Source organism: Festucalex cinctus, chromosome 12, assembly GCF_051991245.1.
Source record: "Festucalex cinctus isolate MCC-2025b chromosome 12, RoL_Fcin_1.0, whole genome shotgun sequence".
NCBI classification, from domain to species: domain Eukaryota; kingdom Metazoa; phylum Chordata; class Actinopteri; order Syngnathiformes; family Syngnathidae; genus Festucalex; species Festucalex cinctus.
The window spans coordinates 14,316,027-14,335,648 of NC_135422.1; the positions used below are offsets into that span (position 1 = coordinate 14,316,027).

At 40.6% G+C, this 19,622-nt stretch overlaps 2 protein-coding genes across 3 annotated transcripts; both read left to right on the forward strand.

Moving 5' to 3' along the window:
- Nucleotides 1–299: 299 nt before the first annotated feature.
- On the forward strand, nucleotides 300–8,927 carry vsnl1b (visinin-like 1b). Of its 2 annotated transcripts, none has more exons than XM_077538115.1 (4): nucleotides 300–672; nucleotides 4,045–4,217; nucleotides 4,950–5,165; nucleotides 6,416–8,927. In XM_077538115.1, exons 2-4 carry the CDS (start codon nucleotides 4,056–4,058, stop codon nucleotides 6,611–6,613), a joined length of 576 nt encoding a protein of 191 aa, XP_077394241.1. In that variant the 5' UTR covers nucleotides 300–672; nucleotides 4,045–4,055; the 3' UTR covers nucleotides 6,614–8,927. The 2 variants fall into 2 exon arrangements, with proteins under 2 accessions (XP_077394241.1, XP_077394240.1); XM_077538114.1 differs by having other exon boundaries at nucleotides 301–672; nucleotides 4,042–4,217.
- Nucleotides 8,928–9,959: 1,032 nt separating this feature from the next.
- On the forward strand, nucleotides 9,960–19,506 carry tdrd6b (tudor domain containing 6b). Its single transcript, XM_077538113.1, has 2 exons — nucleotides 9,960–11,301; nucleotides 15,073–19,506. Exon 2 carries the CDS (start codon nucleotides 15,091–15,093, stop codon nucleotides 19,300–19,302), a length of 4,212 nt encoding a protein of 1,403 aa, XP_077394239.1. The 5' UTR covers nucleotides 9,960–11,301; nucleotides 15,073–15,090; the 3' UTR covers nucleotides 19,303–19,506.
- The last annotated feature ends 116 nt before the right edge of the window (nucleotides 19,507–19,622 follow it).

The following is a 19,622-nucleotide window of genomic DNA, read 5'->3' on the forward strand; positions in this document are numbered from 1 at the left end:
TGGTCATTTTTGTCCCTAAAAATCCTGAATTATCTTATTTTTTGTTTGTTCATTATTTTAATTTTTCATAAAATGTTTTCATCTCAATTGTATTTTTTCATAGGCCTATATCTATCGTAATATACATGTTATTTGATTTTAGAAAATATTTATTTCACATCCATATGTTTGCATTTTTTCCCATTTAGTGTTTTAATACAATATTTTATTACATTTCTTACTAATATTTCTATTTCTACCCCTTTAAAAAATAAAATAAAAAAATCTAGATTACGTATGCATTGTGAGTGATGGTGCGTTTGCGTGCGCAGAGCAGGTGGAGGTGCAAGATCGCTACGCGCGGGCCAGTCGAGTCCGTCAGTCAGTGCGCGAGGCTGTGATGCGTTCAGGCTCCTGCAAACGTCCGACAAACGACAGTGCCGCTGCTGCTGCTGCACCACCTCTTCATCGGTAGAGACATCGAGAACACCATCGCACCATCGTCGGCAGCCGCGGTTCCTTCTGGAAGAAGCATTACAATTGCGCACCTCCCTACCACCACTATCACCTCAATCACCCCTCCTCCTCCTCCTCCTCCTCTTCTCCTCCTCCTCCTCAGCCTCGCCGCCAGCGGAGGGGAGTTTTTGCTGTGTACTTTGCAGGGGGAGAAGAACACAATAGCGGTACTATAAGGTAAGCCGCCCGCTCGGTTGTTTCCTTCATTGTGTTGTGGACAGGACGCGTTGATTTTTCCCCCCTCCCCACTGCGCAATTTCTTCAATTGCGCATTTTTTGCAGCCTTCATATGCGTTTTTTTTGTTTTTTTTTTTATCTCAGGGTGCAAATTGGCGCATTCCCCCCCCTACCGCCACCACCAACCACCCCTGCGCCCCCTCCCTTTATCACTGCGTCGTTTCTATCGGAATGCGGCAGCGTCTCTTGGGAGGCGCCGCCGCTCGTACCGTAATTGCGTCGTCGTCGATAACGAGTGAGCCCCCATTATTTTTCGCTTTCTCTTGGGCCTGTGTGCGCATAGCGTGCACATCACCATCATCATAACTCCACCATCCACGACCACCCTCCCTCCGTTCAAGAACCCCCCCCCCCCCCCCCTCCCCCCAACGTCAAAACAGCCGCACAGTTGCGTGATGCGAGGCGTTCGCTGCATCTTCCTGCAAAGTGTTTTGTCCTTCAAGGTCATTCATTGGCTGACGTGTTGGATATTTCTTTCTTTTTTTTCCCTTTTTTTTTTCTAATTTGCAAATATGTATATTGGAGGGCCCTGGGCTAGCCTGCCGTCATGCTGCAGAGAAAGTGGACCGTATGTTTGGTGGTTCTGATTGGTGGGGGGCACGGCGCAATGTGACCGTTTATGTAAAGAAAACAAAAAAAGCTGATAGATGCTCACACTTGACGCATTCAGGTCCATGGATCATGTTCAGTTGTGTGTGTATTACTGTTGTTGCCAGGGGCGAGCACACACCCATGGTGCCCCCTTTGGGGGGGTGCGGTTGGTTTCCTTGGGTGGCACAAGTTTAGCTGATTGATGGGTCTAGTGCAGGGGGTCACCAACCTTTTTGAAAATGAGAGCTGCTTCTTGGGTACTGGTAAAAGCGAAGATAAGCAAAGACACTTCTGAAAGAACAAATGTGGTTAAATTATTTTGTTGTCAATCTTCTCCTCATCATGGTAGCGCCCGCTATCTTTTCTCCACGTTTGGTTATGCGCTACAACATTACTGACTTTTGAAACACTGAAATTGTTTGTTGTTGTTGCCATTTTCAAATTTACATTGATGTGAGATTTAAAGAGAAAGTCAACCTTAAAATTTGTCGAAAATAATATGTTAAATGTGACCTCATTAGTCTAAACATGACATTCTGATTTGTGGAATATGAGTTTTTAACCAAGGGGGCGGCCATTTTGCTGTCAACTGAAGATGACATCACAGTTGCTCAGGCAACGACCAATCACAGCTCACCTGTTTGTTTGTTTTTAAGCTGAGCTGCTGCGGTTGGTTGTTACCTGAGACCTGAGAAACTGTGACGTCATTTTTTGTTGACAGTAAGTAGAAAAATGGCCACCTTCTGATATTGATAAAAAAATTGTTGGATTATATTCCTCTATCACAAAATTAACCACAATATTGTATTTAAACTAGTGGGGCTGCACAGAACTTTTTATTGTCATAAAAAAAAAAGATGGGTTGATTTTCTCTTAAAAAAAAAAAAAAAAGAACACACAAAAATTGATGCATCTCGTTGATGAGCTATTTTTAGACCAGGCCCATGGACTACCTGTTGGTGACACTAGTGTATTCTATGACCCTTTGAAGTTATTCTGGTCGATTGAATTTTAATTTTAATGTAGTGAGTGCTTCATTGGCCGCTCTAGATGATGACATATAGACTGGCCCATGTTTGATCCATGGACGAATGCAGCTCATGTCAGATTCCAGATCAGTTATAGATCGCATAGACTGGCCCATGTTGAATTCTTAGTAGCACACTTGAAACATTCTGGCTGCATGGATCAATGATGTGCTTGTATGTTCAGACTGGATGGATTCAGCCTCCATTATAAATTGCATATAGACCGGCCCACGTTTGTTCCTTAATATCATGAACAGCTTATTTGCAAACTTGAAACAGTCGGACTCTGCGGATCAATGACCCCTTTATGCCTCATTGACCACTCAAAATGACATCTAGACCGGCCCCATGTTTACCAGCGCATCTCCATCCCACAGCATGTTGTGCTAGCTGACTCTCATCCATTGATGAAGTGGCTGAGTGACAGTGAGGATCCAGGTCAGTGCCACAGACTGGCACAAACAAGCTTGAGGCCCGAAATAGAAACATGAGCACCAGGGGGGAAACAATTCAACACTTTCAACCCTCCCACCCTGAACATTAAAACAAACACACACACATTGGAACCTCTGATGCTGCACGATTTCTCGCCTAATGGCAACAGTCTGTCATCTTATATTAAACCTTTATTGGCAACACTGTCATTTTTAATACTTTTAATTGTCATACAGTGTTTTTCATGGTGTTGGAGTTAAAGTCTCTGTAAGTTTAAATGCATTTATGGTAAATTTGACACAGCTCTGAGAAGAGTGCTGGGAACAACCCTCCCAAATTTGAATGGTTAAAAAGAAAGCCTATACTGTGTGTAAAATACAGTAAGGCTTAAAAATGACGCAAACTCAAGCTGTTTTTGCTCCTTCGTCTAGCATCTTCCTTGCGCTTTCACATCCACGCGTGTTTTTGGAGCCGCGTAAATAATCCGGCAGTGGCTGGAACCTTCTTCGCCAGAAAAAAATGAGTTGCTAGCTAGCAGATAGCTCATAAGCTAACAGCTAACAAAGGGGAGCAAGTTCTTATAGTGGAGGAGAGGCGCCTCGTGCCTCGTGTCCCCTTTTAGGCGTGTCCAAAAAGTCAGGAAAACTGAAGTGAGGAAAAACAGTTCAATACCATATCTCCACCAACGGGTACTCAATACTTTGCAGTCTTCGTTATGTTTTTAGCGAGGATCTTCAAACACATATGTGTTTAGAAACACATCTCTGATACACTTAATAGGGTCTTTAAGGTAAACTGCACTTAATACATATTAATTTTCTGTATGTAATGTCAGGAGGTGAAATTGTGCTAAATGCCTGAAACGCTAGGCAAGTTAGCTTAACATTATCTTTGTTTACTTTCCTGTAAAATTCATTGTTTATAATTCCTACAGTTGTTAAAGTATCAGCGATGTGATCAAATGATCCATATCTAATTTCATTTGTTTTGCAGTTTCACAGTACTTACAGGGTTTATTTAGACATCACGGCTTAACCTAACTCAACTCTCAACTTTGTTTATTGAGCACTTTAAAAAAAAACAACCACATATAACAAAGTGCTTTTGGAATATGATTCCATGAGCTCGGAACACTATCTTTGTGTTGTTTTTTCCCCCATTTTCCACAAAATAAAAACAGCAGTCCAACACCAGATCATATGACATGAGAGTTTCCACTGGGCGCATTGAATTGATTTTCGTGTGTACGCAGCAGCAGCAGCAGCAGCCATGGGAAAGCAGAACAGCAAGCTGACACCCGAGGTGATGGAGGACCTGGTGAAGAACACGGAGTTCAACGAGCACGAGCTGAAGCAGTGGTACAAGGGCTTCCTCAAAGACTGCCCCACTGGAAGACTCAACCTGGAGGAGTTCCAGCAGCTCTACGTCAAGGTGGGTCCACGGCCCAAACATCTATGGATTCATTTTAGAGCTGTCAATTATCAATAATCAATTACCAAATTCATTAAAAGTGCTTGTCAAATGATAGTCTGCGAGCCATACAGTATCTTGTGGATCCACAAAATTAGTGATAGACCGATATGGTTTTTTCAAGGCCGATACCGATACAGATTATTTGTAGTCAAGTCGGCCGATAACCGATATTTCAAGCCGATATTCATTTGCAGTAAAATGGGGGGGAATTCTTTCAAACTATATATAATTTCTCACTGAGTAACAAATTCATGTGAATGTAGCTCATTTGGGGTTTTTGTTAGGGTTCGTAAAAACGTTTCAAAAAGATTTTCGCGGTGAAAAATTGTGTGAATATGTTCCAAATGTGTATTCGACAAATAAAAACTGACTGCGAACATCTTACAAATCCTGATGAAAACCCCAAATTCGCTACGTTCGCAAGTATTCCCTGCTCAGTGAGCTTTATCGGCCTACAGATTCAAAAAATGGCCGATGCCGATATTTGGCATTTTGACAAATATCGGCGCCGATAATCGGCCCGGCCGATTATCGGTCTATCCCTACACAAAATAATTTCATATAAAAGCAATATAGGGACCAATAAAAACAATACAACTAGTGAAACATTTTGGAAGCTTTCTCTGGACCCCAAAAATCTTGCAACCTGCAACCTGATGGTGTCCTCACCCGCCGTCTCCTCTTTTGCAGTTCTTCCCGTACGGCGACGCCTCCAAGTTCGCCCAGCACGCCTTCCGCACCTTTGACAAGAACGGCGACGGCACCATCGACTTCCGAGAGTTCATCTGCGCGCTGTCCATCACGTCGCGCGGCAGTTTCGAGCAGAAGCTCAACTGGGCCTTCAACATGTACGACCTGGACGGAGACGGCAAGATCACCCGGGTGGAAATGTTGGAGATCATTGAGGTACGTTTAGGAACGTATTCTCCGCAAACACCCTGTTGATGAGAACATTTTACTGGGGTGTGGCACGTCCTGCATCACCACAGACTGAGTTGGGGTATTATCGGGCAGACTGTGACTGTCACGCTGCTGCACACCTGCACCACTCAGGCAGGCGGGCGGTGGGCGAGTGATGGCGAGACTGCAGTTGTATTGAGTTACAGAATTACAGCACAGCTTTACACAAACACAAGGGAGTAGATAGCATGTTCGCCTTGATGATTGTCTATTTCAACCAGCGTCATTCATGTACACGTGACCCCTAAAATTGTTACTTAGGTATGGGCCGATTACCAGTTTGACAGTTTACCTTGGTTTCAAAAAGTCCAGGTTTCAATAACTGCGAATGGTGACTTGTTAAAAATGACGAGAGCCTCTTTTATCTTATTTGGGGTGATTCTAAACAGGGCGCAATATGATTGGTCGCTGGCACAGTTGAGTGAAGTTAATTTCCTCCAATCAGTTGAGTTGAGCAATGCGGCACAGAGTTGGTGGGGGACGGAGGCAGGTTGGACGGAAGAGACACAGTTATAGTTACTGACACAGATGCCTTTTAATTAATGTGTATTTTCCTAAAAAAATTAAATAAATAAATAATAATAATAATAATAATAATAAATTCAATAAATAAATCATGGTGCCAGGGTGTACTAGTTAGCCCCATGACAACATGAGTAGCCCACAAGTCTGTTCTAAAAATAGCTCACAAGTGACACTGTGACTTGCTAATGATTAAAACATATTTAATTAATTAATTTATTTATTTATTTAATTAAACTTAAATGGTGTTCATTTCTTGATGTACTAAATATGTAGCAAATATTTTTATTTAACCAAATAATAATAATAATAATAATAATAATAATAATAATAATAAGACCCATACCAAGCTAATAATAAAACGTAAAAAAATCTTAAGGCTGAATAATTAATAATGGTAATTTTAATACCGTGGTACCCCTTTTATTTTTGCTCACGGTTTTCATATTGTCAAAATTTGATATAGCTCATGCCAAGTTGCTGCACTGAAAGTTCCTGGAGGAAGTATATACATTAAAATTAACCATATTATGCATTTTCTCCCACAATTTAATTCAATAACAGGTCTGTGGCATGTTTTAGTCAAATGACCCCAAGGATAAAAAATGATATAGTAGGTGACACACCCTCATTTCATAGGACGACATAACAAAGTGCCGCTCACTCCCCTGCAGGCCATCTACAAAATGGTGGGCACGGTGATCATGATGAAGATGAACGAGGACGGCCTGACACCAGCGCAGCGGGTGGACAAGATCTTCAGCAAAATGGATAAGAACAACGACGACCAGATTTCGCTGGAGGAGTTCAAGGAGGCGGCCAAGAGCGACCCGTCCATCGTGCTGCTGTTGCAGTGTGACATGCAGAAGTGAAGCCCATTTGCCCCGCCCACCACACTCACCCTCTAAACGCCACCTCTGCTCGCTCCCCAAGCCCCCTCCCCTTCTCCCTGTCACCCTGCTTGCACACGCACCTATACACACACACGTACATACACACACTGGACCGCTGTTTAAATGTCTCATTCCACAGGGGTAACAAAAAAAAAAAAAAAAAAAGGGAAAAAAAAGCTTGGACTCTTTTTCAATGGACTCGCTTCTTGTGGTTGTATGCATGAGAAATATGTCAAATATGCGGAATCATTTTGAATATAGCGATAAGATAATGCTACATTTCTATTTCCGAACATGTTGTTGTGCACCGTGAACCCTCCACACACACAAACACACACGTGCGCACTCATCCGGCTCGTATATGGATGAAGTTGAATAGCCGGGTACTTTGTGACACGTCCGACGAGTAGCCGCCATATTGGTATCGGGGGAAACCATTCACGACAGTTGCAGTATTTGACTTTGGTGTTGACCTTGATGTTTTAAGTCAACACATTCAGCTATGCTGCGGTCACACGCAATAATTTGTAATTTGGTAGCAAATGGACAAAATCTCAAGGACAAATCTGAGATTGAACCTAAAATGTCCGCTTTGAACCAAAATGGTGGACTTCCTTTCTCTTTTGGGCATGGCTTCTTGAGACTTTTTTTTTATGGGTCTATTCTTGTTACTCATTCAAACAAGCTTAGGTAGATGATTCAAAACAAAACAAAAAACAAAACGTTTGATCTAGTATTTTGTGTTTTATGGTGAGCCATCTAGCATCGCTGCAATGGTAGATGTAAAATCATATGTGCATCAAATTCTCAATTGGACAATATCTCAAGAAAATTTCCGTCTTTCAAGAATCCCTGAAGCGGGCAAATTGGAGGCAAAATGCCGGCTTTAAACCAAAATGGCAGACTTTTTGTTTCTTTTCAGTATTTTCTTGACATTTTTTTTCGAAGGCCTACACATGATAGACAGTCCTACCAAATTTGAGCTGAATTTTCAAGATGTTTGGTCAAGCTTTTTGCCACCATGCTTTTATAATTTAGCATTAACTGTCTTGTATATGTGAGTTATATATCGTAGCAATCTGGAAATGGCCAAACTGACCTTAAAATGGCCGCTTGCTAACAAAATGGTGGACTTCCTGTCTATTTTTTAACGTGACATGGCACGGTATGAATGACATGCTTACCAAATTTCATGTTGCTATACATTTGGTCAAGGGGACTTACAATCCTAAGAGTTTTGCATTTTATGGCGAGTCATCCAACTTTGCCACTATGCTCAGTCTACACTCAACTCTGTAAAATATGTTCATAATTTAACTTCTCGTCTCGTAGTAGACATGGTTCAAATCTGGTATCATTGAGACATTATCTCTAAAAGAGTTTGCCTTGCAAATGAGCCTAAACTGGTATCTTCAAAACAAAATGGCCGACATCCCATGTGTTTTTGAGCATGGGTTTTCCTGACACTTTATTGTGGCTCTACTCATGTTATGACACACCAACCGAATCCCGTTGCTCAGTGAAACGTGCTTCTCCGGTTGAATTTTCAGCATAATTCCACAGAGCGCTCCACAGCCCATTTCGCCCCCCTTACCAATATGGCGGCTCACACGTGACGTCACGCCGACTTCTTTCAATGAGTGGAGCACTTCCTTTTTGATTCGTGTTCCTACCAGCCAGCCTCCCCTTGCAAGTTGTTCACCGCTGCAACTACGTACTGCTTTCAGTAATCGTAAAGAAAAACAATAACTCCTATGATAATTGTAATGATAAGTGTCTCTGCCAGCCAGGCTTGTAGAGCTCGTGGATGATAGAGAGATGTTCGCACACGACAGAAAAAGTATTGCATGCATATATTATGTGTAAAAAAAAAAGAAGATATATATATCTATATATATAATGTATGACCTTTTTATTTTTTTGCATCTTCAATGGTTCTAAAAGAAGATTCTCTTGGGATTCATTTAGTATTGTTGCATGGGATGTACAGTGTAAACTCACCTGAGGTGGGAGCATGCTTCCCTCTGCAATCATTCAACAATTCATCTTTCTTCTGGATTTATTTTATTCATGTAATATTTGACTGCTACAAAGGAGTATTAGGGCCCCATGAAAGAAAAAATAATTATACTACAAGAATTAGGTCTTTTTTTTTTTAGAAAACAGTTGTATTTTTCAAGAAAAAGTCATCTTACCAGAATAAATCATATTTCTTTGAGGAAAATATTCATAATATTCTATCTGTAACAAAGCAACTTTATTCTGAAAAATTAAATTTATTTCGCTCTGGAAATATCATGCTTTTTCTTGAATAAAATTTGACTTTATTCTCATAAGACTAAGACTTTTTTTGTTAAAAAATTTTTTGAATATTTTCTTGAATGTAATCTGACTTAATTCTCATAAAACTATAACTGCCCCCCACCAAAAAAAAAGATTTTCTTTTCCTAAAAAGTGACCGTTTTCTTTAAAAAGTTAACTATTTTCTTGAAAAAATATAACTTTATACTCGTATAATATTTTTTCTTTAAATTTTTTTCACTTTTTTATTAAACGATACTGTACATTAATTTTTCCTTGAAAAGTCTTTTTTTTCTCTTGAAAAATATATGACTTCTTTAAAAAAAAAAAAAAAGAGATTATTTTTCTTGAAAAAGAAGACTTTATCCCATATGACTACAGTATGACTTCTTTCTTGAAAGTATAGATATATCATACTGTATTAGGCTTTTAGAAAGTGACACTTAATTTTCATTATATAATGTAATTTTCTTTTCAGTATGGCCCTAATACATATTCCTTCATCCATTGCACACACACGCTCACACACTTGTGGCCCACAATCGGCTGCTTGTTTGATTTGTTTACAGAGTACATATCGTCATGTTTACAAAGAGCACTGCTACAGAAATCAAATGATCTCCATGCTGAGAGATCCCTAATGAGAGGGGCTCATATTCCAAAGCAGCAGCAAAAAAAAAAAAAAAAAAAAAAAAAAGGAAAAAAAAGTTTACTGAACACACTGCATCCAGTATTTAAATTGTTTTCAAGCATAAGTTTTTTTTTTTTTTTTTGCTTTTTGAATTAGTCTTTGCAGTACATTAGGCTTCCCTGTTCCCAGGCTATGCAAGCGAGGACTGAGTGTCTGCTTTGTGAGTCCACATGTCCAATAGTGAACATAGCAGAAGAGCTTCCCCCTCCATTATCTTTATTATTATTATTATTATTATTATTATTATTATTATTATTATTATTATTATTATTATTATTATTATTATTATTATTATTATTATGTCTGTACACAATTCAGTCTAAGCCGACACCACGTGGAGATCTTTAATGTCAAGTAAATGTTTCTATCAAATATGAAAACTCATGATACAAGTGACTGGATTCTTTTATACATGTGGCATGTGTTGCACCCCTTAACCAACCAAACAAACAAACAAAAAAAACTTGAGTTCTGCTGTAATTAAAATAGAGCTGTCAAACGATTACATTTTTTAATCAGATTAATCACATTTTAGAATTTTGATTAATCACGATTAATTGCGTAATTAAAAAGGCTTTTTAGCTACAATTTTTGCCTGCTAAATTTAAAGAGCAGCTGTTATGTGTGAATTCTTTCGACATTTAATGTTATGAGGATGTCTTCAACATTTTTTGATCCACTGCACACGCTCATCCTCCTCTTTTTCTAATCAGTTAATTATTTGCATAATTAAAAAAAAAAAAAAAAAAGACCCCAATAGTTTGACATGAACAAATGTTCTGAATGTCATATGCAAACATTTATTAAACGCATTACTTTAATGCATGTTTATTGCTCAAATACAACCTGTGCTACCTTTAACATAACCATCCGCTGTCAATTTTAAGGATCATCTGCGGTCAAAGTCAATAGTGTGATTAATCTGAATTAGTACATGATTAATGTGACAATTTTTTTATGATTAATTAATTAATGTTTTAACTTTGACAGCACTAGATTAAAATCAATAAACCACAGACGGGCTTTTGATTAATGACCATATTCACTGATAGATTAGGTGGTAGAGATGAAAGCTGTATTTTAGAAATGCTCTGATTTCTTGAATTCTTTTTTTTTTTAGGGAAATAAATAAAAAATCCAACTTTATTCTCATAATATGACTTTATAGCTGGAAAAAATAAATATAATGCTTCTTTTCCACGGAAAAATAAAATCATTACACCTTTCCCCATCTTTTCACAACGTTTCCTTGCAACACTGTAAAGAAAATATATCATGTCCTGTTAGTTCAGTTAGACTGGTTATTTTTCAGTAGTGTAGCAATATATATTTGTAAACATCTGAACTCGTAAAAATATTTTAAAAGTACATATTAACAAAAAATATATTTCACCCACTAAAATCAGAAGGGGGGAAAAAAATCATTCATGAAGAAACGTAAGTGTGACGTCAGAGTTCCAATTTGCTAGCTTCCGGGTCAGAGTCGAATGTGATTGGCTCGTTCTCCACTGTGTCCGCGCACGGCAGCTCAAATACCACACGTACGCGCACGTGCCAGACAACGAAGCATCCGAACTCCAAGGCGAACGTGAACATTTTGAAAGCTCAAATTGTGTTTATTTTTGACACTAATTAACGAGGGCTGTTTTGAAGCAATTCGAACCCATAAAGAAACGTGAGTATAGTTCCTGTGTTTCTCTGCTGTCAAAGTTACGAATAAACTTGAATTAGCTAGCAACTGTTCAAGTAGCAATTGTTAGGCCAGGGAAATATTCACTTGTTGTTAGTTGAATAGTTCTTCATTGAGTCAATTAAATTACTCTAAAGGGCTGAATAACAAATTGAAATTGGGGAAAAAAAAAAGAAAAAAAGACAAGGTTGATGTGTTTGGTAATGTATGGCATGCCTGCTTCCAAGGTACTCCACTGTCCAGAAAATTTCAATATAACTAACTGAACTATACTTTAAAAATATGCTGGAGTTTAAATTCAATAGTACTTAGAATTTCAATACAGCTGAACTGCACTTGGTAATGTATTAAAAAACAAACAAAAAAAGCTTCATTCTGTTCACGTTCATGTTTGTTGTATTAAATTTAGTGATTCTCTTGCGTACCACTAATAGTTAACGTATCACATGGAGAATCACTGTAATGTTATTTAAAGGGTACTCACCCCCAAATAGACTCTTGCGCCACCTCTCACTAATATTTGGAAACACATTCAAAGGGGGAATTGCGAGTGGTTAGACTAGAGGTTTGGGCATGATCTGGCTGTGATTGACAGAAGCAAACTATCTGAACGATCTAAATACTTTCTATACTATCACGAGCTATGTTAAATAAACTATTCAAATGTTATGCTAATAAAAACCAAATGATGTAAAGGTGTTTGCAAATGCCACTATTCCAACTCCACCTTGCTAAGGAGGCATGTACGAGACTGAGCCGATGGGTGGTTTTTGCCCCAAATTCAACCTTTGAACAAACATTCACTAAAATGTCAAAATAATGACCAGGTCATGTAAGCACCTGTTTACACAGTGTATCAGCAAATAAAAACAACAACATAAAGCTACAGTGTGTAAAAGTTTACCATCAGATGTTGATAATGCAGCCAAAGCACATTTCGACGCACACGCGCTACAGTGACTCAGAGAGACTGCACTTGGCAAGCCTGACAGCAATCATTATTTGGCGTGCGCGAGCAAGCATCTTGGCGATGGCGATTTGGCAGCCGGCGGGAACTCTGGCGAGCGATGCTGACAGTCTGAAAGAAAGAGTTAGCCGGAGCAGCTAACAAAAGTGGCTAGCGGGAGTTAGCCGGAGCCATAGGCAGCTAGTAAAAGCTTGCGAAAGCAAAGCAGAGAGCGACAAGCAGCAGGTGCCCGAATCACGGGGCTCAGCAATGACCACCTGCAGGCCCCGGCATGCATAAATAAATAAATAAATAAATAAATAACAGTAATTTAGAAGAAAAGGAAATGGTTTGAACAAATCACTATTTATTTTGAAACATATATCACCATTTTTTGGTGTAAAAGAAAACTGGTGTTGAGCAACATGGCTGGTACAAACAGTTGAGCTTTTGTGAAGTGAGATTTTTCTATATGTATGTCAAGCTTGCTTGTGTTTCATCAACATGCATTGCTACCATCAACGTTTGCAAAATGTAACCACTAGGAGTGTGCCAAAAAATCGATTAATAAAAGAATCAAGATCTCATTTATTAAGATTCAGAATCGATATTTAATATCCAAAAATTGATTTTATTTAAATTAGAAATGAAGAAGGGGAAAACGCAGTTGTAGCCCACATGCTGTTTTTGTGGGAAAAGGCACTTAAAATACAAAATTAATAAATGTTTAAACAAAAAAAGACACTTTAATGTCTCTATTTGTCATTTTGTCTTGCAAAGCAGACTGGAGTAGATCATGACAATGTTGTGCATATCTGTAAATTGAAGCAGAAATCATTTGTCAATCAAATAATTCCATCCATCCATTTTCTTGACCGCTTATTCCTCACAAGGGTCGCGGGGGCTGCTGGCGCCTATCTGAGCTGGCTCTGGGCAGTAGGCGGGGGACACCCTGGACTGGTTGCCAACCAATCGCAGGGCACACAGAGACGAACAACCATCCACACTCACACGCACACCTAGGGACAATTCGGAGCGCCCAATTAACCTGCCATGCATGTCTTTGGAATGTGGGAGGAGACCGGAGTACCCGGAGAAGACCCACGCGGGCACGGGGAGAACATGCAAACTCCACCCAGGAAGGTCCGAGCCTGGACTCGAACCGGAGACCTCAGAACTGGGAAGCGCACGTGCTAACCACTCGACTACCGTGCTGCCCCAATCAAATAATTTTGAATCGAAAATTGTTTGAATCGAGAATCGAAAATCAATTCTGAATCGAATTGTAAACCCAAAAATCGTAATCGAATCGTGAGACAGTCAAAGATTCCCAGCCCTACTTTTCACCATTTCAATGTGTCCGCCATGCCTGCATTGTTATACTTGGGTGACCTTTGTCTGATATTTGCATTTGTTAGATGATCCTTAGAGTGGGGAAACAATGCAAAACTGTAAGAATTTGAGAAGGGGTTAACTACTTTTATAAAGCCCCATATAGGATTAATATTTGTTTCAATTTAGTCTGTCTGCAAGCCACTTGGACTGGATTTATATTGCATGGTTCAAGTGATGTTCTTCCGATGTTTTGCTGTCAAGTGGCACAATTATGACATGCATCTTGGCAGTGTCAAGAGAAAAAAAATAAGGGAATTGGATATCTTCAGACAGCAACTAGGCCTCTTCCTTATGCGGCAAAAAAATCCAATATTGGTTAGCTCCCAATACAAATGCATCATATACACAAAGATGGCATCCTGTCAATGTCAGCTTGACGCGCAGTAAACTAATTAAAGCAAAATTAGATAAGGTCTAAGAATGCTACCATAGAGGTTTGTCCATCTGTCCACTTTTTGTGACATTTTTGTTTTGGTGGTGCGCCGTGAGACTTTTCAAACTTCAAATATGTATCCTGGCCCAATAAAGGTTGGGAATCACAGGTTTAATGGTGTTTTGTCAGGGTAAACACAGCCATATTGGATGTATGTCACTTAAAATGCACATGGAAAACTTTTTGGCAACTTTCGGCAACTTATTATTTAAAAAAAAAAAATATATATATATATATATATATATATATATATATTATGGGTGTTAAAAAAAATCGATTCGGCGATATATCGCGATACTACATCGCGCGATTCTCTAATCGATTCAATAAAAAAAAAAATCGATTTATTATTATTTTTTTTTAAGAGCTCAGAATTGTTCATTCGGTAGTCTTACCGATTCAACGTCTTATCATCATTGCCTTTTTTTTTTTTTTTTTTTTTTTTTTTTTTTTTTTTTTTGTGTGTGTGAATCGATTTTTAAACTTCCATTTTTAATGGAAAAATATTCAACAAAACGTCTGACTTCGGGTTAGGATTCACACCTTGAGCATGGAAGACTGTTATATGAACGGAACATTAAGCCTTAATATTTTATTTTAATGCTGTTCAAACATGAAACAGATTACAACCTCTATAAGACTGAAATTTCAGATAAATAATACATTTTCATATAAATCTTACACTCTACAAGCTTACTGATTAGTATTTTCTAATTTTGAATGAAAAAAAATCGCAACAATCGACTTATAAATTCGTATCGGGATTAATCGGAATCGAATCGTGACCTGTGAATCGTGATACGAATCGAATCGTCAGGTACTAGGCAATTCACACCCCTAATAGATATAGATAGATAGATATATAATTATATATAATATATATACATGCATTTGGAAGTGGGCACTTGGCCCTGCAGTGTAAATCCAGCCTAATAATATAATCAAGAGGTTTGATGTGCTATAACATTACTTTGCTTTCTAGATCCATTTGAACCCCACAATGTGTTCCATTCCTGGACTCCCAACGCCAGGATCCGAAGTAACTGTAGAGATCAGGAGGGTCAACCCAAACCCAAAATGTGGTCTCGTGGAGCTTTGGGTCAACATTGATGTCAGCAGAAAGCACGCCTATGAGCAGATGAAGAAGGAGATACAGCTTCCGAAAAGGAAGTTTTGCGCCTCTGAAGGAAAAACGGGGGATCTGTGTCTGGTTTGCATTGACAGCATGTGGCACAGGGCTCGCATTGCGTCCATCCAAAGTGACACGTGCGAGGTCTTCCTTATTGACCAAGGACAGCCTTACGTTAGCACATTGGATGCTCTAGCATGGGGCCAATCTGACAGCTTCTTCCTCCCTCCTGAAATCGAATCCTGTATCCTTGCCAGTGTTCTGTCTCTCAAGGAGAACTGGTCTAAAAAAGCTACCAAGTTCTTGGCGTCCCTGCCCGGAAAGACACTTAACGGAGTGGTCCAGCACGTCCTGATGCCAGACAGGACAATTCTCCTTGATGTACCTTTAGTCTCCAAGCAAATGTGCACCCTTGGTGCTATGAGGAAGCTCCCAGTGGATGAGTTCAAAGGAGTTGTCCTTGAATGCCTGACTCCACCCAATGAAGATGCACCCATCACCGCCTGTAAAGGGACTCAGGATCAGAGTGTTAATGTCCAACTTGACGACCGCTACTTATATCTTGAGCTGCTTTGTGGCATGTATGAAACAGTTACTGTAACAGAAGTCACTGATCCTCAAAATGTATTTTGCAGTCTGCAGATTTTCTCCAAGTCATTGAAATCACTGACAGAAGAGATCCAACAGTTCTACAAAGACTCCCCGGATTCTGGAGGAGAACGATCGCAAATTTGTGGAGATCCGTGTGCTGCCAGAGGGAATAACGGCATGTGGTATCGCTCGTTGCTCAAGCAAAACATAAGAACTGACAATGAACTTGTGGAAGTTATGCACGTAGATGTCGGGAAAAATGAGCTTGTCCCGGTGGGATGCATCCGACATATGGACAGGGAATTTCTCAGAATGCCAGTGGTCACGTATCACTTCTCCCTACACGGAATGGATGACAATGACACTGGGTGGACGGAGAAGCAGAATGAATATCTCAAGTCGTTACTTCTGAACAAAACATTTGTGGCCAAGTTAGAGCATAATTTCCAAGGGACTTACAGCGTCACACTCTATGCTGGGAATGCTGCATGCATGAACACGTGTTTGAAGGAGCAAGCGGAAATTCTCCCACCAACTCAGACTGTAGGACAGGAACCAGAATTGCAGAATAAAGCCTTGTCAGGGGAGCAGAATATGCACCTCCAAAACCTTGTCAAATTAAATGTCAAGAACAAACTAGAGGTAGCCTTGTTGAGTACAGAGAATGGAAAAGATACTGGAACCCTAGATGCTTTACCTTCTTCTGGTCTCTGTGACATTAAGACTAATGATGACCAACATATTTCTCACATCTTTCATCATGAACAGGTGTTGTCTGTTGGAAGTACTGTAGACGTGACGGTATCCTGTGTCAAAGGTCCTCAGAAGTTCTGGTGTCAAAGGACTAACAACGGAGAGAATCTACAACGTCTGATGGAAGTTCTGCAAACCCAGTACGCATCTGTCCATCCTCTGCCCATTGTTAAGTCCACCTACATCGCTCGTAACCCGGAAGACGGCGTGTGGTACAGGGCAAGGATCGTTACTAGTCACCATTTCTCCAATGCGGATGTGCAGTTTTTGGATTACGGCAGTACGCGAAGTGTTCCCCTTGGAGATGTATGTCCCATTGACCCGGTGTTTCTGCAGCTGGAACCGCAGGCCTTTCAGTGTTGCCTCAACAACTCAAAGGCAAATTCCTCATGGATTGATTCTGCATCAGGCAACTTTCAAAAGCTTCTGGAGGCAGGTGATTCTCAACACACTGGATTCAAATGCACAGTAAAAGACAGAACTTATGATGAAGAGGGCCAGCCGGTTATTGTGGTGGACATTGAAACGTCATCCCAAAGTGCTTGCAATCTGCTCTCTCTTGTCCCTACGGAGACCTATAATTATTCCACGTACGATATGGAGTTGGGCACAAAAGAGAAGGCATGGATCACCTCTTCAGACACGGTACATCACTTCTTCTGCCAACTGAACAGAAATTCTCATTTATTTGACAAAGTAAACAAAGATGTTCAGCAGCTAGTCGGCAACTTAGAGTGTTCGGGCGAACTCATCACATCCAATGCCCCTTGTCTTGCCCGGTATGTTGACCGTAAATGGTACAGGGGGAAAGTGGTGCAAACCTCTCCAGATATCAAGGTGCTCTTTGTAGACTATGGTGACACCCTCAAAGTGAATGCATCTGATGTTCAACCGTTGCCTGACGGTGCTAGCATGGCGAAGTCAGTCCCTATACTGGCCGTTCATCTCGGACTTTTCGGTGTTCCGGCGGACGTACCCCAGGAGGTCAACCAGTGGTTCGCAAATCACGCCACCGGCACCACTGTGACTGTTTCTGTGGTGGCCAAAAGTGATGGGGGTAAGCTATTAGTGGAACTATTTGAAGGGCTGATGAATGTCAACGTAATTGTCAGAGAAAAGGTAGCGCATATGAAACGAGCAAAGACCAACCGAGATCTACGGGCCAACCAGGAAGTTGCCCCAAAACAGGTCACCAAACCACATGAGGACTTTTATACTGAACACGCATATATATCAAATTTAGGAGAGAAAAATAAAGATCAAAATGGAAACGGAACTTGTGCTTTGGAAGAGCAAGCATTGGAGACGTCTCAGCACCTAAAGCTTGCATCTTTACACGAGTGTGGACAAAAGAGGCTTGACGAGGAAAGCACACACCGTTTGAATGGCCCTCTTGAGGTTTCGTCAGAGACCCCAAAAGACATCCATCTTGATGATGCTGTAATGTCACCACCCGAGAAGAGCTTTGCATATCACACACCAATCATATGTCACCACACGCCCAAGGAAATGTACGCATCCTGCATCGTGGGCCCTAGCTACTTCTGGTGTCAGTTTGCTGACAATGAAAATCTGAACACTGTGTCAAGACTTACCCAAAGCATCGGAGAAACTGTAAAGGATTCAGAGGTCCCCAAGAATTTGAATCCCGGCAGTCCGTGCCTTGCTCTCTTTGACGCTGACTCCCAGTGGTATCGAGCTCAAGTGATTCGGAGTACTGGCAGCACAGTCTGCATCCTGTTTGTGGACTATGGAAACGAGTCCGAGGTAGACATTAAAGACGTGAGATACCTCCCCCGGTCTCTGATTGAACATGCTCCTCAGGCCTTTTTGTGCACTTTGGGTGGATTTGATGAGACCAAAGGATCCTGGGACGATCAAGTATACGACGACTTTTACAGTCTCCTGGTGGATAAGCCTCTTGCAGTAACCGTGCTCAGTGCACAAGAACATTCAGAGATTGCCCTTCAAGAACACTTGGTAAAAATCCAGTGCGCTGGTAGAGATTTGAATGAGGTAATACAAAAATACTGGAAACCCATTTCCACACTGCCTGGGAATGAAAAGATTCAAACAGCCAGTCCACCACAATCCTCATACCCAAACACGGAGTCCAACCCCAGGGAAAATGCAAAAACATTCTCATACAAGAGGCCAAACATCCCCTTAAACCAAACCGAGGAGGTCTATGCTTCATGTATTGAGGAACCCCACTTTTTTTGGTGTCAGTTTGCCAACGCGGAGGACCTCAGCAACGTGGTGAGACTGGCACAGGAAGCAGGACAAGTGGAGCCCGATCCTTTGTGCTCAAGCACCTTTGGACCGGGTAGCCCTTGCCTTGCTCTCTTTTCTGCAGACAACCTGTGGTATCGAGCGCTGATCATAAGCAGAGAGGAAGATCAAGTCCATGTTGTGTTTATTGACTATGGCAACGAATCGGATGTGGATGTGAAAAATGTGAAACTTCTTACTCAGACTCTGCTGGAGTATACACCCCAGGCCTTTTTGTGTACATTGAATGGATTTGACCTGTCTAAGGGCTCCTGGGAGAATGAAGCTTATGACGACTTCTACAATCTTCTAGTGGATAAACCCATCAGCGTGATGGTGTCCATTATTGAAGACCAATCAGAGATGATGCTTCCTCAGCATCTAGTGGACGTTGATAGCGAGGGAGCGTCTGTCAATGCAGCGATGCAGAAATACTGGAAACCAACCATTCAAGAACCATTTCTATGAGGGAAGCCAAACACAAGAAGCTAAATATCTCTAAAAATTAGTCTGAGAGTGGTCTGTTCCTCGTGTGTTGTGAACTCAAATTTCTTTGTTTTAGTTTGCCAACGTAGATGCTCAGGAGTAGCTGTTCAATCTATAATACTGGAGAAATTTTGTCTTGTTGGCCATGTCATTTATTTGATTAAAGCTTTTTGGTGGTATTGGTCATGTTTTGGTTCCATGCTATTCACTGAATGATTGCCTCTACTAGGGCTTGAACGATTTGAGTTTTTGTCGTCGATGCTAAGGTGATGATAGTCGAGGTGACGTTGACTTATTGACAA

Bases quoted from the DNA above. Each gene is read 5' to 3' on its own strand.
- vsnl1b (XM_077538115.1), top strand. From the start codon at position 4,056: ATGGGAAAGCAGAACAGCAAGCTGACACCCGAGGTGATGGAGGACCTG. The intron at 4,218-4,949 runs GTGGGTCCACGG...CCTCTTTTGCAG, and splicing joins TCCAGCAGCTCTACGTCAAG to TTCTTCCCGTACGGCGACGC. The intron at 5,166-6,415 runs GTACGTTTAGGA...ACTCCCCTGCAG, and splicing joins AAATGTTGGAGATCATTGAG to GCCATCTACAAAATGGTGGG.
- tdrd6b (XM_077538113.1), top strand. From the start codon at position 15,091: ATGTGTTCCATTCCTGGACTCCCAACGCCAGGATCCGAAGTAACTGTA.